This window comes from Tauraco erythrolophus, chromosome 2, assembly GCF_009769465.1.
Source record: "Tauraco erythrolophus isolate bTauEry1 chromosome 2, bTauEry1.pri, whole genome shotgun sequence".
Lineage (NCBI taxonomy): Eukaryota > Metazoa > Chordata > Aves > Musophagiformes > Musophagidae > Tauraco > Tauraco erythrolophus.
Window position 1 is genome coordinate 97,091,265 of NC_141466.1, and position 24,051 is coordinate 97,115,315.

At 42.8% G+C, this 24,051-nt stretch overlaps 1 protein-coding gene across 1 annotated transcript; it reads right to left on the minus strand.

Moving 5' to 3' along the window:
• Window positions 1-3,496: 3,496 nt before the first annotated feature.
• Window positions 3,497-23,257, minus strand: TSLIG3A (tRNA splicing ligase complex subunit 3A). The gene is made up of 9 exons (XM_086631643.1): window positions 23,226-23,257; window positions 22,941-23,019; window positions 19,794-19,942; window positions 18,045-18,179; window positions 14,960-15,144; window positions 12,490-12,570; window positions 11,011-11,127; window positions 8,171-8,338; window positions 3,497-5,405 (listed from the first exon to the last, which is right to left on the minus strand). The coding sequence occupies exons 2-9, from the start codon at window positions 22,991-22,993 to the stop codon at window positions 4,623-4,625; spliced, it is 1,671 nt and encodes a 556-aa protein (XP_086487769.1). The 5' UTR covers window positions 22,994-23,019; window positions 23,226-23,257; the 3' UTR covers window positions 3,497-4,622.
• Between the last annotated feature and the right edge of the window lie 794 nt (window positions 23,258-24,051).

Consider the following 24,051-nt stretch of genomic DNA (forward strand, 5'->3'; position numbering starts at 1 on the left):
CAGTAAAGAATCCTTATCCATTCCTTAGAGCCGCAAGAAAAACCCAACAGTGACCACAGTGCATACAGATCATGGTATTCTAAGTCACAACTAACGTGCCTGATACAGGAAGCAAGTGCGTGTCCTACTCCCCATAGTTCTTTTACTGCACAATGACGACACTTCAGAGAGGGTTATTCTCATGGATGGAACGGAAGGGCAATGCAAGTGAAGCCTTTAGGAAACAGAAGCTGTTAGAGAAAGAAAAGCAGAGGGGAAAACAGAACAAGATGCCGAAAGCTTGTGGGAGAAGAGTGGCAAGAACAACTGCGGTTAAGAGGAGGAACACTTTGTTCCCCTGTATAAATGCTTGCTTGCTTAATTGCCTTCTTGATCTGGTACAGTTCTGCTTTCCATCATGATGCACGATGAAATCGAGCACATATATCCAATCCACCACAACCTTAACAATCTCCACAACCCATGTCTCCTTTCCCAGCTTCTAGTTTAGAGAATCCTTCCAGTGCAGAATGAATCATGTTTGGAAAACAGCAAGTATCAGAGCATCATACAGAAAAGAACAAAGCAATGACTGTTTGCTTTCATTAATCAAAGCTGCTCTCTCCACATATACAAAGCTTGTTTTCTCTGGAGAACAAAGAAGTCACAGCACACTAGGAGGAAACAATAGAGTAAGGAAAAACAACAACAGCTGGCAGAAGCAAAGCGTTTTCTTTCCTGTTGGAAGAGTAAAGCCTCCTGTTTTGCCTTCTGATTATTTGAAAAAAAACCCAAACACAACAACTTTCCCCCTCAAACAGCAATAAAGTAGAACTCATCTTACCCTTAGTCCTGGAAGAGGGAGGAGGAGAAGCAACATATTTTGAGGAGAAAACACTAGTTGGAATAAGGAGGAAGGGGAAGCTCTGTGCTCCTACCCCACTCCAGTATCATTTCACCATGTCATAGTGTGCAAAAATGAGACTATCCACTGCAGCAAAAGTCAGAGCTTTGAAGAGAAACTGGCAGCTCCAGCACAGAAAGAAGTCTCTGACGATGCTGATGCAACTCAATCAGAGGCTCCCTGAAGAGCCTCCTGGGTTCCCCCTTGCTAGGAGCAAGTCTGCAGCACTCTAATGCACTGACAGAAACCACCAACCTCTTTACAGTGAGGAGTGGTGCGAAATAAAGCAGAAGCTGTCAACTTGAAGATACTACATTCCCAGCAAAAGGTTCTTGAACTCTGTCCATCTCTCTACCTTTACCAGTTCAGCACTGACCCAGTTGTAGGAATCTGTTAGTTGTGGAAAAAAAAACCTACTAATTATTTTTGCATGAATGCAACTAGTCACCAGCTAATGCTCACAACAAGGTATTACTCTCCCACAAGGGAGAGAGATCTCTGGAGCATCCCACTGCAACAAACTATCAATACCTTTGTGAAGCAGCAACATTCATTGAATATCAGATGTTCGTAATTTTAACTGTATTACGCTGAGATAGCTCTGTATCTGTGACCCTCAAAGACATGGATTCAATATGGAAACTTTTCCCTCGTTAGGCTTGTTAAATTTGTTTGAAACACTAAAAAACAAGACGAGACATGAAGTCACGTTCCCAAGTGCCTTTCAGAGACCTTCGCTTCCGATCTGTGAATCACCAGCAGCACCTAGTGGCCACAATAAATTAAACAGGAGATTTTCAGGTTGGTGATGGAAGGAAATACAGGGAAATCAGTCCTAAACAATGTTTATCAGGTTATTTATATGATTAGCTTCAATTACAGCAACACCGGTGTTACGCAGATTCTCTCAAATGCTCGTGTTATTTCCATAATCCAAGGAACTCCTCCTGCTTGAATCAACCTGGATTCAGCCTCAATGGCACTTCAGGTACCCAGAGATTCTGCCATCAGCACAGCCTCTGCTACAGCAATCTGAGCACAGTAGCAGGAGCTCACATTTTCCACAAGGCGGGTGTCGTGGTTTTAGGCTGATCCAGCAACTAAAACTCACACAGTCTCTCCTTCTCCAGTAAAGTAGACAGGAGAGAAAAAAACCAAAGGGACTGAGGGTTGAGACAAGAACAGAGGGAGCACCCACCAACCATGGTCCCGGGCAAAACAGGCAGAGCTTTTCTCAAAGCAAAACAGTTTATTAATGATTACTTAGAAGGACAAAGGGAAACAAAAACCGATTACTTGAGAGGACAGAAAGAAAAAAAACCAGATCTTAAAACCGACACCTTCCCCCTCCCCCTTCCTTTTCCTCCCAGCTCTACCTCCTCCCCCCAGCAGCACAGGGGGCAGGGACTGGGGGAGTGCAGGTCAGTTCATTCTGTGCTGTTACCGCTGCTTCTTTCTTAAAGGAGAAGGAGTCCTTACACCCTTTTCCCCTGCTCCAATGGATCCCCTACCCACGAGGAAAAATCCACAAACTTCTCCAGCGTGAGTCCAGCCCACTGGAAACAATCCTTCCCCACAGATTGCTCCGGTGTGGGCTTTACCACAGTCTCGGGTACTTAGGGAGCTGTAGCCACTCACTCCGGCGTGGGTCGTCACGCAGACTCCAGATGCCTCTCTGCCTTGTCGTGCACCCCAACACGACCATCCTCAGGCTCAGGCATCTTCTCCCCACGGGCTGCGAGTGGGTCTCTGCTCCACCGAGGCCGTCCTGGTTGCAGGGGGGCCGCCTGCTATCTCACCATCAGCCGCAGGGGAAACTCGGCTCCAGCACACCTCCTCCCGCTCCATCCTCACTGACCTGCTGTCGATGCGGCTGTTTCTCTCAGATCTCAGTCCTCTCCAGGTGAACTCAGCCCAGTGGGCACCCCGGGAGTGGGGTGCCCCCGAGTTCCCCAGCTGGCTCCGCCGCCACCATTCTCCGTGGGCGGCGCCGGCCCGATGCAGGCAGCTGCCCGGCCGGGAGCCAGGGAGCGGGGGCAGTGCCCTCCTCCCTTCTCTGCTCGATCCTGGACGAAGCACCTTTTCCGGTTCCTTTGTCCTGACTTAAATAGGGCAATTCGCAGAGGCGCCCTATTGGCTCAACCCCGAGGGGGATGGCAGTCTGATCTGGTGGCCAGAACTAAGCCTAACCCGGTTCCAAAACCGGGGAGGTCGCAGGGAGCAAAACCCCTCTCCTGCCACCAGAACCACCCCCCCTCCACATCAAACCATGACAGCGGGAGAGCATCAGGAGAGTTCCCAGAAGCAGCATACCATGTTCATATGCTCACATAGCTCAAAAATAACTTTACACCTGAGAGACTGACCGTGCTGCTACATCAGTTCAGAGGGAGGAATAGAACAAAACTCTGAGCAACTGAAGATTAATTCCTCCCATCCGCTCCTGTTCTGACAGCTTCTCAGGGGGTAGAATGCATGGTATGGCTGAGACAACTAGAATATATAAAGTAGATTAAAATGTAAAATAGATGAAGCAGAAATCCCCATGAATTCCCAGCTAGTGTAGCAACTGCTTTTTACTACCAAGAAGGAAAAAAAAGCCTAAAGCAAAGGGAACATACAGATACTTTTATTGCTCACCTTTTATACAACAGCACACCTTCAGCCATTTTCTTTCACAGCTTGACAATGTTTATGTACACAAAAAACCCAGCAAGAAGCATTATGTGGCTTTCAGTAAAGGAAAAAACAAAACAAAACAAAACACATTAGAACATCAAACTCAGCCAGGCTTTGTTTTCTGCAGCAATAATAAAAGGGCTTCCTCCAGGCAGGAACTAATCTTCCCAGGCCGTAGTGCATTTCTTTAAAAAGGCAACCCCCAAAACAAATTGCCCTAGATTTGCTGAGCCAGTGGTATCAACTTGAAAATAAAATAAATTTCAGTTTGTCATTTCTTCTAGCTGATTTCAAGTAAAAATCAGGTTTGGAGGAAGAGCAACTTGTTTTGGATGGATGCAAGTCAGTTTGAATTGCTACACCTAACTACAGGCCTACATACACTATCAGTTCACAATTTAGCTTAGTTTTAAATGATCTTTGCAGATTTTGGCGGCAGTCAGTCTTCAGAGTTGAGCAGGTGGAAAAACTTTGTTTAGCGGGAGATAAGGCTACGGAACATGGCATCCACAGTAGAGCTCATATAACAGACGAAAAACCTGTCTGTCAGAGGGAGTTCACTGTTCGTTTGCAACATCTTCATGACCAAAACGAGAGGCCAGCAAGCCTAAAAGCAATACTCAGAACTGATTTTAGAACGTGTAACTGAACAATGATAAGGGGGAAAAATACGGAAGTTCTGGTGTGTACTATAATAGACAAATTTCACCAGTCAGGTCTTGATAATTCTCTAAGTCAAAGCAGAAGGCAAACAGAGCAGGTAGCTTCAGAACAAAAGTGTTTTGAGCAGAGGGAACCAGTCCAACATTTAATAAGCATGGCTACTAGTTAATGTTTAGGGTGCAGCGAGTAATGATGATGTGTTTAATTCAGACAGGTTGGGGGTGGGCAGAAGAGACGTCTACAGAAAGTTGTACTTTGTTCCCTCCAAGTCATCCCACCCAAAGAGATTCTACCTGCCACGTACAATCCTGTACTAATTCAAGCAGCAATTAAGCCAGGCCTCTGAAACCAGGTTTCTATTACGTGAGCTCTGCTGAAGCAGAAGTTTTTATCAGCCTCAGCTTGTGAAGTGTCTTCCTTGTCCAAAGCCAGATTGATTATACTGATAACCCCCATGCTGGAAGTGCTGCTCAAACTGCCCCCCTTGATTAAAGTTCTGTCCACCTCTGCCCCCCCAGCCTCCTCCTTGACCTCCGCGGCCACCACGCCCACCACGCCCACCCCTCCCTCCTCCACGCCCACCCCCTCGGTCACTGTGGGACCCACCATCTTGGTATCTGTTGTCTTGCTGGTAGCCACCCCCACCACCCCCTTGGTAGCCACTTCCTGAATATGAAGACGACTGATAGCCACCATAGCCTCCTCCTTGGTAGCCACCACCGCCACCACCACCGTGGTAGCCACCCGTTTGAAAACCTGCATCTCTGTAGTTGCTCTCCCTGTAGCTGCCATCCTGGTAGCCACCACCTCCACCATCTGTCCAACCTCCTTGAAGCTTGTTTCCTCTTCCACCTCCTCTGCCACCATGATCATAGCCACCACGATCATAGCCACCACGTCCTCCACGTCCTCCTCGTCCCCCTTGATCATGGCTTCCTTGTTCATGACCTCCTCGTCCTCCATATGATGAGTCATAGCCTCCTCTTCCTCCTCGGTCATGACCCCCATGGTCATAACCTCCTCGCCCTCCATATGAGGATTCGTAGCCACCTCTTCCTCCTCTGCCACCGCCTTGTTGCGGACCAGCCTCTGGTCTTTTCTGCCACGGTGGCATCTCAGGAGGTGGCGGTTCAATTTCATTGGGCCTTCCTCCCCTGTCAGGCACTCTGCCCATTAGCACCTGCAAAGGGAGAGGGAGAACTGTCATAGTTGTTGTCACATCTCACACAAGAGTCACATTTACTGATACACACCACAAACAGCAGCTGCTCAAGCGTTGTTACATCCAGATGATTTCATCAAGGCAAACTTTTTTCTGTTTGAATGTGACAGACTTTTGTCTCCAGTTAATAAAAATTAAACAAGGATTACCCAGTACTCCAAACACTGCTAACAAGACAAGTCAGGAGGCCTGGGTGTTTTGTTCAAACAGCAGACACACCAGTAAAGGCAATATCAATAGAGTCTTTCACTAAAATGTTTACTAGTGCAAACTGCTAATCTCAAACAACCACAAGTACAGTGCAACACAGTGTCTCTCCTAACTAGTGCTCTGAATTGCTGCAAAAGCCATTGGCTTGGTAAACGAAGCACAAAGATTTTTACTTTTCAGTAAACGCACGCGAAAACACACCGACAAAAAGGTGTCCACGCTGATCAGAGCTGAGCACGACTAGAGGTCTTCAGTTGTTTACGGATGCTGTGACATTAAGAATTTAGCAAGACTTAAAATGGGACAGGATATTTGCATTGCTTCAAGTTTTAAAACGGTATAACAGAAAAACTTCAGTGGAAGCAGGTTACTTTGTTACTTTATGTTACTGTCTTGGAAAACATTTAATATTATAATGGAGATAAGTTAACAGAATACGGATCAGCAGTAGGGCAGTATTGGATTCCTAGTAAAACATATATACAGTCTGACGATATAGTCACACCTGTCTTCCCACTTAATTTCTTACATTCCACTCTCCAACTACACTAAAAAGGTGCAAAGTTACTTGGGGTGGAGGGGGTGTGGTCAAATCAGCAGACCACCATTCTACTCTAAATTAATTAGAACTTTACCTGAAATACAGTTGGTACCCAGAAGGCAGAAAAGCATGCATGTACACCCACAAATTTTAAAGTACCAGGCGCACTGCTCTACATAGCTACTGAGCTTCAAAGTTCAGCACATGTACTTTTACTATTACTCCTGTAAAATCATAGTTTTTGAAACAAGGTAAATCGCTTAGTATAAATCATAGAATCATAGAATGGTTAGGGCTGGAAGGGACCTTCAAAGGTCATCTAGTCCAACCCCCCTGCAAGGAACAGGGATATCTCCAACTAGATCAGGTTGCTCAGGGCCTCGTCCAACCTGGCCTTGAACATCTCCAGGGATGGAGCATCCACCACCTCTCTGGGCAACCTGTTCCAGTGTTCTACAACTCTCATGGTAAAAAATTTTTTCCTAATATCTAATCTGAATCTACCTCCCTCTATTTTAAAACCATTACCCCTTGTCCTATCACAACAGGCCCTCCTGAACAGCCTCTCCCCATCTTTCCTGTAGGCCCCCTTGAGGTACTGGAAGACCGCTATAAGGTCACCCCGGAGCCTCCTCTTCTCCAGGCTGAACAGCCCCAACTCTTTCAGCCTGTCCTCATAGGAAAGGTGCTCCAGCCCTCTTATCATCTTCGTGGCCCTCCTCTGGACCCTCTCCAACTGGTCCATGTCCTTCTTATGTTGAGGGCTCCAGAACTGGATGCAGTACTCCAGGTGAGGTCTCACGAGGGCAGAGTAGAGGGGAAGAATCACCTCTCTCGACCTGCTGGCCACGCTCCTCTTGATGCAGCCCAGGACGCGGTTGGCCTTCTGGGCCGCAAGAGCACATTGCCGGCTCATATTGAGCTTCTCGTCCACCAGTACTCCCAAGTCCTTCTCCTCAGGGCTGCTCTCGATCCATTCACCACCCAGTCTGTATTTGTGCCTGGGATTGCCACGACCCAGATGTAGGACCTTGCATTTGGCCTGGTTGAACTTCATGAGGTTGACACGGGCCCACCTCTCCAGCCTGTTGAGGTCCCTCTGGATGGCATCCCTCCCTTCCAGCGCGTCGACGGCACCACACAGCTTGGTGTCATCGGCGAACTTGCTGAGGGTGCACTCCATGCCACTGTCCACGTCACCGACAAAGATGTTGAAGAGGGCCGGGCCCAACACAGACCCCTGAGGGACGCCACTCGTGACCGGTCTCCACTTGGGCATGGAGCCGTTGACCACTACTCTCCGAGTGCGGCCATTGAGCCAATTCCTTATCCACCGAGTGGTCCACCCATCAAACCCATGCCTCTCTAGTTTAGAGAGAAGAATGTCGTGCAGGACAGTGTCAAAAGCTTTGCACAAGTCCAGGTAGATGATATCCATTGGTCGACCCTTGTCCACCGACGCTGTCACCCCATCATAAAATCATGTTCCTGCTATGTCATTACTAAAACCACACACTTGACTATAACCTCCTTTATTTGTGTACACAGGGGAATCTAACCTGTGAGATTCTTGCTTTGTGAACTTAATAGATTAATAGATTCTATGTACATAGACCAGAAACACCTACGGTTACTGTGTAGGTGTTATTATAGACACGGTGACAGAATTAGGTAGCAGCAGTGTAATGACATCAGTAATTCTAGTAAGACAGAGCAGACCTACTCCCACTGAAAGTAATCAAAGATATTTCAGCAATTTTTTACTGGCCCTAAGAAGAGGCTCTACGAACCTAAGCAGGTGAAACTGCAGTTCCCATAATGCACTCACGCATAATCGGGAGTACATAAACACCAAGTTTCTTATTCTATATTTCCAAATTCCACTTACAATCCTAAAAAAAGTAGGATTCATTACTACACTCAAATTACTGAACTATTTACAACAGAACAAGCCATTTGTCACCAAAGGTACCTTATTAATGGCACATGCAGTCTTCTCTCGGATGGACCCACTGCTTGTTCTCATAATCTTTGACAGATCCTGCCGAGCTGCCAAGAGATTTGCAACGGAAATAGTGCACTTAGTAGACAAGAGGGCACGTTTTGGCTGGTAGACTTTAGCCAGTTTTTCTGTTTGACTCTGTTGGAGAAAAGAAACACAAAATCCAGTCAGCTAAAGTAATAGGAAAGCAATGGGGCACCTCACCAAAAGAATCAAATCAACACTGAAGAACAAGACACTAATGCAAGTAGAACAAATATTAATATAGAAACACTTTGTAACTAAGAATCACTGCAACAGAGCCAGCATTTGTCAAATGAATATATCTTAAGCAATATAGGAAATGCTACTCTGACTGAACTGACAAGACACTGGAACTGGTCTTCTGACAATTTTAAGATTAATAATATATACACGCAGACCATTTACTTTCAAGCAGTCAAACACGGAACAGAAGGGTGTCATATAGTTATACAAATTACTGCTAATGTCTAAAAGATACTGAAACGTGTCTGTGTCCAGCCTCCAGACCTCCTTCTGCAGCTGCACCCTGACCCATGCGCATTCCAGTTAGGCTAGCATCACCTCTCTCCAACACCGTGTCAGCAGAAAAAGGCTGTTAACTCTTTCACACTCTTCATTCCAGTCAGCTTCTTCACAAAGGCAAGCCATCAAGAGCTACTGGCAGAACTAACACACTCAAGTGCTTGTTCTAATTCAGTCCTTTGTAAGCCAGAAATGAGATCCCACCTGTCATCAACTTTGCCTTGTATGAAATCTCTCGTCCTCTACTGCCTTTTGGCATTAACCATACTGGCTTTTTTGAACACCTCAAAAGTAAGACAGCAGTTTTCCGACTGACAGACACAACAGAAATCTGTGCTAACAACCATGAGTTAACACACGAGTTAGATATAACCCAGTTATCAGCAGAGGATAATGTGTGATGCGGTTAGGATAAACCAGATTGCAATCTGCACACAGACAAAAGGGCTGCTTTCTGTCTGGACCCCACATGGCAGCAGTGGGGACAGGCAAACCAGGTTTTCCAACAAATCTCTTGACAGGCCAAGAACTTAAGAGCAAATTTGAAAATTTTTAAATCCTATTTTCCATCTAAAGGCAGAAAACTGGAACTGGGAAGAACTGAGAGTATGTATTTCCAAGAGACTCAGTGATAAGTTTTCAGAACCAAAAGCTTCTATTTTTATATCACAAGTTGAACAGGTTTTATTCAAAATGAAGGAAAACATGCACATCATTTACCTGACACTAGCTAAAGACAGGAGACTCAACAGTATTCACCAGAGCAGTAGCATGTTTCCCCCTGGTGAGTTTGACTGAGCTCTGAGAACAGTATTTTGGTGCTGCGATGTTATTCTTTTAGGTGAAACTTGACGTTTTTGAACTTAAAATTCCCTAATAATAAAGTTTTTACCGATGTTTTTGTAGGAGAAATAACTACTTAGTTACATTGCTGTATTCTGGTACTTTTTGAATTTTAAAATAAATAAAAAAATAAATCGCCATCACACATTGTTAAAAGTTACTGTTAAAACAAACTGTATCACATGCCTGGAATACTATAGCCACATTCTCCAATTTCCTATTGTTATGGTCCTAAAAAATTTAGATTTGCATTTCAATAGACAGAAAAGCGTATAAATGATTTGTGTCTTTTGTGAAAGGATTTCATGTAGCTATTCAAGTTCAAAAACATCTGAGAATTCTAGAAAAAAACCACACACACATGGATTTGAATGTCAAAGCTATAACACCATTAGAAGTCCTTGGTTTTTAATCTAATTCGCACTGTTGCGCATTTTCATTCACTATTAACGTATTCAAACAATCAGATAGTTCCTCAATCATCTACCAAAAAATCTGAAGAATACAAGGTTTAAGAGATAGGACAACAGTAGAAGTCCCGCTCAGGTGATGAAACAGAAAAGAGGAGAGGTCACAACTTATTACTAAAATACACTTGCTTTTTGAATAAATGATTTATCAAGATAAAAGACACTTGATGATTCATGTGTCACAGTTTATCACTAATAACTGTCTCAGACACTGCCAGCAGCATAATTCACACAATGTCAGCAGATCTGGTTTAGTCTTAGAAAATAAATAAGATGTACTTTTTTTTAAAAAAAAAATATTATTCCTTTTTCACTATGAAAATGAATTATAGAAAATAGAGAAACCATGTAATTATTTTTAAAAGCAGAATATGTATCATACTCAGAGAGAACAGACGTCATGTCACAGCCACTTGCACGGTTCAAAGACAAAATAAGCACATAAAAATATTACCCTGTCTATGAGGTAAGAACAAGTAGTGCCTTAGCAGCTTTTCTCATGTGCATCTGTGGAGTTGTGCTTGCAGACACACTTTGAGTTAAGGAAATCTGATCACTGTGGACAGCATAAAGTAAGTTAAGGGATGGTCAACAGGAAGATGCTTTTCTACCATCACACAGACACAGCACTTAATGATTCACATTATGGTACTCTGAAGCAAATGGTCAGATCAGTAATCTCCTCTATTTTCTTCTAGCGGCCTATTTAACTGTATGTTTTTGCTTTGGTGTACAGTCACACGTGGTCTATCTCCTCATATTATATACTGTTTTAAAATCCAGCAAATCAGTTTTAAGCCATCTTACATTGTCATGTCTTCTTAAACCCAAACCAGACAACTCCTGTGGTTATTTCTTACTCATGAAGGATGAAACAATGAAGCAGTTTTCCAGAGATACTTATTATAAAGCATTAGCATCAACCAGGACTTCACAGCAAGCTGTTTGTACCTTAGCTCTGTCTGACCAGCCAAAGGACTGCACAGTAACATCCAAGCGTTTGACTAACAGTTTTCTTCGGACTTCGTATTCGTTGACTATGGCTTGATTAATTGCTTCAATTTTTTCCTGAAACAAAAATTTGCAAACATAACCTATAGATTATAGATAAAATGTTTCTACTTAAGATAATAAACTACGTGGATGGAAGAGAGTAAGACACACAGGATACCAAGTAGGCCTTCAGCCCGCAATTATCGACCATTAACACGTGGGCTCATAGCAAGCTACGCCTGCTGACACTATTTTCCTGAAGGCTTCAAAGGCTCTGTTATCCTCACATTCAGCCTTCTACCATTTCTAACAGCACAGCTATCTGTTTTTCAGAAGAGACATAAAAACTGCACGCACTGCTGAGACATTTCTGAATACCCACCAGGACAGAGAGGCAAAAGTGAGAGAATACCACATGCAACAAGCTGAAGGAGATGCAAGGACAGATGTAAGTCAGAGGGACGAGGGTGTCCTTGCCTTCTTAAAAAGTAGTAAGCTTAAGGACAAAGATAAGAGACTAAAAGTAAGTAAAGTACTGTAAGAGGATCTTGATTAAAGCACGATCTGCATACGGACAAGACAACAAAGTGTCCTACGGGAAAAGTCATCACTAGAAACACACCTGGTAGAAGACAGTGGTCTAGTCAGAGCAACAGTTGAGATATGCACCATTAAGGAAATCATTTATGTATTGACTGAAGCCTGGATGGATTGGGGTGGTGGCCACTTTCAGGCTCAACAATACAAGCATTGAAGGAATCAGACTGTTGGGAGATGAGCTTCAACCTTAAGCAAGAGACACGAGAGACAGACTCTCAGTCTTGCAGCAGTAGCCATAGCTTTGTGCTGGTGCAGCAGCAGTATCTAACTCAGGCATCATCCTTCTAGAACAGCAGGTGACAAAACTCAGCTGAAGATGAGCTTGGCTCTGCCACCTGGGTGTACAGCTGCTCCCAGATTCCACCTGCACGCTCACTGCCTCTTAGAGAAGAGGCTATGAAGGAAGCACATTATTCCCAACAGGACAGAAAGAGAGAAGGAGAAGATGGGAAGACCCACAGGTTAGCTGCTAAGAAGCACAGGAAGGGATGTGACACCATCTCAACAAGGCTAGGTCACACAGACAATGCTGGTAAGGGGCAGGAGAGGAAGGCTTAAGCTACTGCACAAGCATGCAGGCAAGTACCACCACTGTAAATCTCCTTTATTTTGGAAAACTTTTGCCTGCATCTGGACATACAGATTCATAAGCCTAAGATCTTATCAGCTGCTGAACATTTATTGTACCAACATATATGTAAAATACTGCAAGAAACTGTCTTCTCATCTTCAGAAAGAGACGAGAAAAATAATTTTGCAACATTACACATGGAATCAAGATCAACACTTTATATATCTGAAAAATAGAAATGGGCTCTCATACCTGCAACTACTTACCCAGTGAGCTGGTCCCAGTTGTTTCTTCAATAAAGGCTTTCCAACGTGATTAGGTGGAACCTTTGCTAGGGTTTCCTTCAGCTGTTAGGAAACATATAAAAATATAAGCATTGGATAAAAAAAAAAATAGCTTTTCAAGATTCAAATTACAGGAGAGGACTCTTGGACAGTCATAAGCATGACAGAGCAATCTCTAAATCAAGTTGTTTTCTCTGGGACAGAGAACCAAGCATATTTTTTTGGAAGGCAACTATTTTTACATTTCTAGCAGTCTTGGGTATAATTAAGAAAAGAATTTCAAAATTAAGAGAAGGGACTATAGAGTAGGTCTACAGTTAAAATAGAAAGATTCCATGAGGTACAGCTCCCATTGAAGACAGAGGGATTATTCTACACATCAATTCTTCAATTCAGAAAAAAAAACCCACACTTATATCAAACAGGTTGTGTTAAGACTATGTGAAATATAACACAACCTAAAGAAGGACTTCTCTTTACAATCAAAAGGAGAAAATCTTCAATGTGAAAATTTTAATTTAACTTGCATTTAAAAGTTTGAGCATAACTTAGGTGATCTTTCCCATCTCAAATTTCTGAGGACGTCGGGGGAAGAAATGGAGTAGCAGTGACAAAAACTTGAATCAAAGCAGGCTGGAGTTATTAAACTTCACTTTTCCACTGCCGCAAACCACATTTTTCAACTTCCTTGGCTGTTCATTCCAGCAGTTGATTTAACACATTCAGTGACCTGGTTTTCCAAAGGTGCTGTGCCCAATTCATTCAACTTGAAGATTTTAAAGTCAAGTGCTTTCAGAATAGCAGAAGTAGCAGTTCATTCAAGTATCAGCAGTTTCTTTTTTTAATATGGTGGATCATTAACAAAGAGGGTCAATTATAGAAAGACTCTACTCCAAACTGTACTATGTACATGTGAAGAAAAAGGGAGCTTGATTTTCACATGCTAGATCACAATACTGTCATTCTAAGACATGCTTTTTAAAAACAAGAAAACTTTAGGGTGATCTCTTGCGATAGCTATCATCTTACAGTCAAGAGTAAAATTTTCACTCTATGTTATTTAAGTTTTCACATTTTGGTCAACTTTGTGATGTAATTCAACTTACAAAGTGAAATAAGTTTTTCAGTTATTAGTCAGCTTTCCTTTCTCCTTCTTAAATACTACCAATATCTGAAGTGTTCGTACTGTAAGCACCACAGCTACATATGATTTCTAAAAAACTCTGTAGGTTAATAAAATACATCAGGAATTTCTAAGATATAAGGACTGTTCACGGTTGTTTTTTTTAGTGTAACTACCTATGGATATAAATCATCAAGATAACATTAATTTAACCTTTTAAGACAATGTAAAAAAGTCAATTAGTAAAACACAACGGAATTCCCAGATTAAAAAGATTTTGACCTACTTTGTATTCTGTATTTTTAGAGTCTCTCACCAAAGCTTGCTAGCATTGTTCATCATTATGAATATTTTCTATCTTTTACAGAAAATGGAAGCACAGATTTCTATGTATCTAACTATTTAAAGCCCATGACAACACCAAAATCAGAAAACAGCTTCCATTTTACACCTTGGACTTCTGCTGGAAAACCATTCTCCTCTTAAACAAGTCAATCCAAAGTGATTTCTTGCAAAGAAATACAGCGCTATTTTCAGTTGCTTGGATTTGCTTAAGTACAATGCAACTAACAGGTTAGTCAAAAAACTCTGAAAGTGTTCTGGGGACCTTAGTAATCATACCTGTTCTTTAAAGTTCACAAAGGTTCCCTTATGCTGTTCTGCTCTCCCCCGTCCTGCAAGTTAAGTTACTTAATGTAACTCTAAAACTTTCTGTCCCCCATCTTTGGTCTGCACACTGGACACTCCATTCCACTTAATTTCTCTGCTTTATCATAATTACTCAAACAGAAGTAAATTTCTTTTAAAAAACAAACCTCAACAACCTGAAGAACACATAAATGTAAAGGAACAAAAATAAATGGAACCACAAGAACTGATGAAGCCTTAGGGAAAAGGTGTAAACTTGACTTTAGTTACAACACCTTTTAACCTAAACATGTTTAAAACAGTAGGTCCCAGTAAAAATTTGTTTAGGTGTATTTCTTGGAATACTTTTCTCCTTTATGTTCTTCCTGAAGCCTAAGCTCAGCATTTTTCATGTCCTCTGCAATAGGTGATGAAATTAAAACCTAGAGCAGAGTACGAAATACCTCACCCCAGAAAGCAATGATAGCAGAAGTCCCTGACCTCATGCCTTGGCGTGGAAAAAGCCTTTAAGTTAATTTTCAAAATTCTGACTCTTGGCATACTCCGTAAACTGTGTTAACTCTCCTCCACAATTCAAACACTGGAGTTTCACAAGAGGCAACTCTCTCCCTGGTAGCAGAACTATTTTCCTTCAAAACAGTAACATCACAAATATTCTGGTTTGGTTCCTTTGGATCTTACTTTTTTTTCAATTCCACTGAAGAACTGGAACATCGTTATGTTGGCTGGAGGCTTGGACATGCCTAAAGCAATACATATGCCTTTTAGCTCCTGAAAGACTTCACTGCCACCTCCTTCCTGTGCTTTTTTAGGAGGGGCGTTCACACACAGCATTCTGGCAGCTTCCAGTTCTGAGATGAGGTATGCTGGGGTAAGAAAAATTAGATTTCAGCATCACATATAGCCGAGGTAAATTATTTTAGAACCAGTGAGAACTCAAGTGCTTACAACCAACAAATGTGCAAATGGACTGGTTTATAAAGTTTTAGAAAGAGTGAGAGCTATAACTTTGGTATCCACAGAACGCTCGTATGTCTAACAATCACTGAGCTCAATGCTAGAAACACAACAAACAGAGGAAAGGTTTAGTACAACCAATTAAAGCCTGGAAAAATCCCTATGATTCCAACAGGTGTTAATCACAGAGTTCAACAGAGCACAGCTCTTCTCCTTCAGGCTTTGCCCAGCAAAGACAAGAGACTAGGAACATGGAAATAAGCAGGATGAGGGACTGGGATATGCACTTTAAGCTAGAGAAGCAAGCACTCCTTGAGGCGCTAGGAAACAAATCAAGGAAACGAGTAGAGAAAAGTGAAATGTTGGATGAATCTCCTCTACTTCCCCAGGCAAGATGCAGAGTGGAAAAATTACCCCGCTTTTAAAAGCACTATTGAGAATTCAGGTTTATAATAATTCCAGAAAATAAGGCAGTAAATGATGAAATTGAAGCTATAATGCCTGCAGTGCTCTTTAATATCAGAACTGCAAGAGCCTACCATTCTATTGTAACTCCCTTATCAAACAAAAAAAATGTTAAAAATCACAATTTTTGAACATGATGTACACCCAAAATTTCAGCATTAGATGTCAGTAACAGTGATATAAATTTAGCACATAGCCTTTGCCTGCAATTACCACAACTTTAAAGTTTGAATTGAAAAAAACCTACAGGTTTAACAATATTTTTATCATGAATCATACTGGGTGACCATAATGGTAACATAATTATTTCTAAAAATAAGGATTGAAAAACAGATACTGCACTGATAAAGACAGACTTGTGAGCAGGGATGTAAACCCATGGCTATACAAAAACAGCTTACTACCTATAAAATTGGGACAGATCAAAAGATTAAGAAAAGAACAAAGAATTTTAATGATCTCTAGAATTTCTTCTAGATCTCTAGAATGTCTTCTGCTAAAGACACAGAACATCTTATAAATGATACAATTCTTAAAATTTATGAAGTAGTGAAGAATTCTTTGTAAGTTTTTTCAACAGTACTTTACAGATTTTTCTTATATTCAACTTTCAATTATTTACACTGTTGGGACCTCCTGAAAAAGAAACTTAGCAGCAGAATTTTATTTCAATAATTCAGAGATCACATTCAAGTTACCTTCCACCTCCTCTGATGAAGACTGAAATTTTTAAGACTATCACCGTAAAACATAAGTGTTCTCCAGACAGTGATTCTTTTTCGCAGACCTTTTCTGAACCAACCTGAAGCTCTTGTACTTTCTATTTTTGCAGATGCCAGTACTCAATATTGTATTCTGGCAATGCTGCACACCAAGACAATCCTAACTACTTACGTTTATTTGGTGCTTTCCTCTCCCAGCAATACTGCTACATCTTCCAATTGACATAAACTGTGCTGCATTCTGTTAAAATGTAAAATACCCTGGCATTCCCTTAAAGAGGGTTATTCTGTTTCTCCTGAAAAAATCTGGTTTTATGGCTCACACACAACAGGATACCTAATAAAGTAGCTTAATGTAGGTAAATAAAGCCATGCAACTATCACAGTACACAAAAAAGGAATTTGGCATCTATTTCAATTCCACATTTGACAGCAAACACAGTATTCCTGCCAGATGGGACACCAGAGTGCAGCTTCTGAACATGACCTTATATTACCAAAATGTACATCACAGAGGACCTCTGGGATAAACCATGTGTCGCAGGCAAGCCAAATTTATTGAATGGCTTGGCTTACAGAGAATAAGCTGAAGGGCAGATTGCTTGAGCTACGAAGTACTTTAAATGCAATAATTACCTCACTTCATCTGATATTTTAGAAAATACTATCAAAACAAATTCAGATTAAGTCTTACTACTCATCTTTCTCCTACCGTTGAGATACAGGAAGCTATTCTGTAATTTACTTCTTACATCTCAGTCAAGGGCAGAATTAAATTTCTGTTTGGAAAAGATACAGAATCAGCAGCAACTGAGGAAGCAAATAAAACAGTAATTTATGTTGAATTTAAGGTCAGATTAAAATTAGTATCACAATTTCTAACTCTGACACTTGTTTGGTTTTGGGTTTTTTTTAATGTGAATCAACATCACACACTTTTTCCAAATTTAAGTACTATTTCTTCTTCTTTCACATTTCCTAAGCAGGAATAAAACCAATTTATGTATTAAGATCTGCTGGGTGGAACAGTAAAGGGAAGACATCACCGTTGTTACTGCTGATATATCTCAACCAGCAGAAAGCAACACTGAAGCAAGCTATTTACTAAGGGAGATGATCAAAAGAACTGGGATTTGGTATAAAACATTTTCTTTTTTTCACAACTCTATTTGTTGTCTGAGTGTAGGAAAATGCAAGTCTTATTGCACCTTGCAAGTCATCACGGTGGGGACTCCAAAATGATGATGCATCTGATGTTAGTGGTCATTTTTACAACCCTTCTAAACAAAGTTCAATGGCTAAATCCTGGCAGAAGTCTTCAAATTATTCCCTCTTTGGAGTACCTTTTGAGAAGTAAAGGCATAGGCTTTCTGCTAATAATAGTGAAAATGGTTAATACTCAGAATATTTTCCATCATATACTGGCTACAGAGTGACTGGTAAGTTTGAGACGCAAAAGTATAATATTCTAACACCGTAAGTTACAGGGAAAATAACTCATAGTTTTAGGTAACTGTTTTTATAAATTGTGGTAAGTAAAACAGTATCTCATTAAGTGTGAGAAACAACACTATGATTCTTACACAAAACCAGATTTGCTTGCAAGCACCCTTTTAACTTACTAAGCAGCAAGAGACAGTTCTTTTGATTATGAAGGCGCTTTGTCACATCTCCCGATGTTAATGATGTATACGGACAGTTCATTTCAGCCAGCAACCCACTCATTTCGAGTTGAAATTCTTCTGCTTCATTTGGACCTTAAAAGGAAAAGAATAATAATTTGTTTACAGCTAATATATCTATCTTTGGCTATGGTTAGAATGAGTTAGCTATTAAAAAAAAAATTAAAAAAAAATTATGCTTTGCTTCAGTTGCTATTTAACATGAAACCCCTGCTTCTAATGGAAGCCAAATGTGTTCTTTGGGTTTCTCAAAGACACAGCATAACCTATTTGGAGCCATGCTATTCCTCATTATTATCAATTTACAATACTAGTTTAACTGACAGCCTTTCCCAGCTACAACAGCCAGCCACTAGCAACTTCTACAATGAAAAGTGACATAAAACATCTCTGTAAAATTTGTGATGTTTTTAAAGTATCAGCTAACTATTCCCACCACAAACATATTAGACAGTTCTCTTAAAGTCATGAATAATATGGTTTATGAGCTCTCATGGTTTTACTACTTCTCCCTGTAAACTCACATTTCTCAATTGATCTTATTTCATATCAATATCCTTTAAAAATAATTAAGTCACGTAAACCAATGCTTAGACTGATACTTGTGTCAGAAATTAGTGAAACTAATCTGAATTTGTTGAGCCAAGTTATGAAAAAAAACAGTGATTAATGAGAGGTAACAGTTTTTCTTCTTTTGAAAAGGGACTTCAACTCAAAGTGTCTGTTATTTATAAACTTAAGTCACACAAATGAAGGTAGGACTTGATGGTACTACAGCTAAAATATTTCTGTCACTGTGTCTGGAGAATCTGAAACAGGTGTTAGAATACTTCTGGATTGTATTTTTACACAAAACATATAGTAGGAATCTTATACTACTAGAAGAGGCAAGATGCTGTATTGTTACAGAGAAAGGGAGTCAAACACGCTCAAAGAAGAGAGGATGGGCACGTCAAAAACAGAGAGAGAGGAAAAGCACAGATGTTGAGGTAAAAGGCAGTAATCTTTGGCCACTGAGTGGACTGAAAGTTAAGCTCACAGAGGCATTACAAGTTAATACATTAGATAATCAGAAGTACAGGTTATCATAACAATTTAACAATTTAATCTGTAGAATGTCATGACTAGTTAACCTTAGTTTTCCAAAAATGTTATTTTTGCTCAACCAAGGTTTGCTTCCTCCACTAAAACAATATAAAAAACATTTTTCAGGCTCCTTCTCACAGCGTGTTTCATAAAGAGGGAAAAATACATAGTAAGCATAGAGTTAAGGTAACCAACAATACAAAGAAAATACGGTTACTATAGTCATGAGAGTGCTTCCTTGAACAGTAGGTATTTCTTACATCAAAATTACAAACAGAAGCGTTGAAATAAAAGTATTCTCAGGATCTAATTAAAAAAACACTAATGTTTCCTTAAATCCATCCAAGAACTTTAACAAAACTCTATGGCTGAACAATTAAAAGAAAAAGCTAATTTCAGAAGAAAGACTGTTTGATCCTCGCTATTATTTCAACCTCTGCTGGCTGTTCATTAGGCAGGTTTGAGGTGGAAAATATCCAAAATCTGACAGCGTGCAGACAATACTCCCTGGTACAACAGATTTAGCAATTGTCAGCCCAAATCTATATGGCATGCAAGAACACACATTAAGTGCACGTTTGTGCTAGAGTTATGGCTACTTACTGTTAGTTGCCTGCACATTTTCCTCTAGTTTACAGAATAGCCGTAACTCAGATACCAACCAAGCACAGAGTTTGGTGAATTCAGGGGAACTGGCTCCACGAGAGACTGCCTGAGCCAGCGCTCCGTCATCTAACAATGGACCTTTGTAACTGACAAGTAAAACAAAAGCACAGTTTATTAACATTTGCTTTGACTGATGTTCTGTGAGAGATTTATTTTATGCTGTATACATATTGAGAGCTACACCCTCGTCATATCTGCAATGCTGAACATCAAAACTGGTAAGATCCCTGCACTGAACTGTAAGAAAAAGCATATTGAAAATGTCTGACTCAACCCAGCATTTTCATGCACATTAGCTTACTGCCAAGGAGACTGTCACAAAATATCATCATCAAAGGTTTCATCCTGGAGAATGTTATCTCATACAGCAGCAACTTCTCTGCCTCTATCTCCTGAAGATGTTACTTACAAAATACCTATCTAGGGCAACTGCAGTTTCAAAATATCATTCTTGAGCACTGCTTTACAGTATGTTGAATAATTACTGCTGAACTAGTGCATCTTCTCTGTCATTTCCTATCATGTGTTAAAGGGTTACCATGCTAAACAAAGCCTTCAATACAAATGTTATGAAAGCGATCAGCAAAACAATATCCTCTTTTGAAAAATTACCTTCTTAAATGGGCACAAGAAAAATAAATAGCATTAGTTCTTGCATAAACAAAGTAAGTTGAAATCAGGCCTAGTGTAAGAAAGTATGAGTCTGAAGATCAGGTCTTACAAGACAGTTTTCAGGACATCTGCGTACTGATACTCTGTCAGGGGGAGGAGGAAGAGTAGCAAGAAGATTGCGTTATTAACCAGGTAGAAGCACAAAGTCAGAGCTTACCAGCGTATTTAAGAAAAAATGCACCATATTCTTTCCATATACTGCATCCAAACCAGAAAGACTTTCAAGAGTGACCATAGTCAACCGAAATCCCTCTTTTGAACTCCCAGCTGAAGTCACCCACTACGTCACAACAACCCAATGAGTCCGGTCAACTCTTGGCAAACCTCAGAAGTAAAAAACCTCTCAAAGAGTAAATTAAAATGTTATTCTCCACACTTTGTTTTTGTGCTTAACATCACATATAAAGGATCTGGTCTTCACTGTAACAGCCTTTTACTTCACCCAACCAAACTGAGGAAGCTACACTCAAAAATAACTTTTACCTCACAAAGCAGCTCGATTAGTGACACTGAGTTAATCTACTAGCAGCTGCTGGGAAGCTGTAATCTGATGTAGTACATCCCTTCTACACTACCACAGTGGGCCAGACAATTCCAACAGGCTAATTAGAGCAAGTTTAAGTCCCATCCCACAGACATGTTGGACCTACACATGTATAGGAACATATGGGACTCAGAATAGAAACATCCAGTGACAGATCAAAGTAGAAGGAAAGTGATGACAAGTCTTTTGCTTTGGCAGGATCTGGATTTAAGTCACTGGTCACATCAGAGGCTCCTTTTCTTGCATTTTTCTTTGACAGATATGACATCTTGACCGTGTTATCAGTGATAATTATGACGACATATATATTTGGGCAGTAATCCAACTTGCAGATTCCTGACTGGAAGCAGCTTTTTACTTCCATTCCTGCCAATGGCACACGTTCTAGAGTTACACTCCTCTTTTGGTAGCATTATGCTGTCCAGCTTGTTTGCTTTTTCAATAGTTCAACAAACTGATTTACAAGGCAAGAAGCTGCTATTTGAGCACCTCGAGCACCAATCCAAAAAGAAACAACTCTTTGACGTGCAATGCTATTAGAAAAAATAATCAAGTAATACGTTAGAAATGTCTTCAGTATCTGGTTATAAAAAAATAAGTTGAACTGTGAGGAATCATGGAGCTACTGCCAAAGCTTAAAACTTCAAACACCCCAGTCTTTCCGGACACAAGGAAAGAGAAGCCATTTAGTCACATGCAGTAGTTTTCCCAGTTGTTACCAATATTGCTGAAGCCCCACGTCTTTCACCCTCCAAATTTTCTGTTGCTAGTCTTGGTTGATATAACTTATTTTTAATCTGCTTTCATTGTTTGCCTTACTTGAAAATGTTAAAAATCAACAGCAACGCTTTCTGCCTATAATTACACAGATAAGGAGCACAAATCACGACTCCCCCAAGCCAGTATGGCAGAAAAAAGGAGTTGATCACGGGATGTGTATCATGGCAGAGACCTTTTCACATTTCATTTGGAGACATACCTGCCAAAACAGGATCCTGTTTGTCAAGCTTTGGAACTATCATCACCAACTTAGCCTGGAAATATAATCTCTGTTGGAGCATAATGACTCTAGCCACAAAGTGATTTATAGAAATGGGGCCAATGTGAGTAAATACAGCTGTTTGCATAGAATCAGCAGCAGTAAAATTGTAACTGCCTCTTGTTTGAACTCGCAACAGTTTACAGACATGCAAGCTTACACAGTAGGGCACGTTCTCCTTGCTCTCCCTTTCATATTTATATAACCTTTACCGACTCTGACAGAGTAACAGGTTTAAACAACAAGCTTCCTGTCCTATGTTATACTGAAAAAAGTAAAGAGAAAAATACTGTCATCTACAAATTTTTTTGCTGCTATTTGTCACTAAATTTGAAGCCTAAAAGTTTTCGTGTCCCCTGACTTCTCTTAAAAGTTTCTTTTTCCCTTCCCCACCCTCAGCCAGGACCCCTCTGTTGAGCAGAGGGGTCGCCGACGAGACGGCATCACAAGAACCAAGGAGAACAGCACGGAGGAAGAGGTATAAAACGTTTGCGAAGGTCGTACAGCTGAAACCCTGCCTGTTCGGCTTGCTGCTTGTCTCCAACCCAACCGGCACCATCACCAGCCCCGCTACGGGGGCGGCACCTCACCTCCGGTTACGCGGCACCGCTTCACGTGCTGCCCTGGCTCGCGGCTCTCCGGGGCGGCACCGGCCTCACGGACCCGGGCCGGACAGCGCCGCTCTCCGCGCCAGTGGCCCGCACCGGGGCCGCCCTCCCGTTCCCGGCCCGCACCGACCGCCTGGGGACGCCGTGGCCCCGCCGAGCGGCCCCCTCCCCCCGCCAGCGCCGACCCCGGCGCAGTGCGTCGCTCGGCCGCGGGCACCTACCCCAGGTCCTCCAGGGACTCCAGCACGTCGCTTTCCAGGAGCTCGAACTCCATCCTGAGGCGGGACACGGAGAGGGAACCTGCGCGACAGTGCGACTTAGCGCCCCCGGCACCCGCAGCCCCGGCACCCGCCGCCTCCCCTCCCTCGGCCGCCCGCCCGCCCCCCTCAGCAGCCCGGCCCCGCGGGGGGGGTTCAACGGCCACACCCCGCCCCCGCCCGCGGCGCGAGGGGAGCGCGGAGCCCCCGGTGCGCGCCCTGCCTGCGCCCCGCGGCGGCCCCACGTACGCCGCTCGCACGCTGCTGCGCCGCCGACTGCCGGGTTGGCATGTCAGGGCGGGGAGGGAGGGAGGAGCAGGTCCCCGGCCTGACCCCTCACCCGGCTTCTCTCGAGCCGCCCCGCCGCCGTGCCTGATCGGCGCGGCCACCTTCCGCGGCAGTCCTCGCCTACCCGCCGCGCTAGGAAGCGTTCCTAAACGGAGACGCGGGTGTGAGGACAGATGCCGGCTATTTCTGTGGGAAGAGAGCCCGGGACTCGCCCAGGATCCCACGCTTGTGTTCAGGCAGCGCTTCGGGCAGACCCAGAGGAAGGACACCACCCCCTCCCCGCCGCGGAACCCACGCTGGAATGTGCTGCGGCCAGCGGCGCCGCGGCAAGCGGCTGAGGGGGACGGGGCGGCAGAAGGGTCAAACTGCGCTAGTACGCGAGCGCTTCCCCGCCCAAGCGGACGCCGCGGTGGCACCGGGACCACAAATCCCAGCATGCCACACGCCCGGCAGGACCCCTCGCGATGGCAGTGGGGCCGCCTCCCGCTGCCGCTGTGGGGCCGGGGCCTCCGGCGGCTGGCGTTGGTGGAGGTGGGGGCGTGTGGCAGATGTTAGCGGTTGCGAGGGGAAATAAAATTAATAAATTGAAATGGCTGCTTCTGCAGGTCGCGTTTGTCCCTAGGCGGGTTTTCGCGAACCGGTCGGTGATGGCGTGTCCCTGTCGAGGCGGCCGAGAGGCGGCGGAGCCGGCGGCCGCCGGGGCTGTGCCCCGTTCCGGGTGCGCTGCTGGCGGTGTGGCCCCTGAGGGTGCCTCAGCAGTGCGGGCCGCAGCAGGGCCTGCCCGACC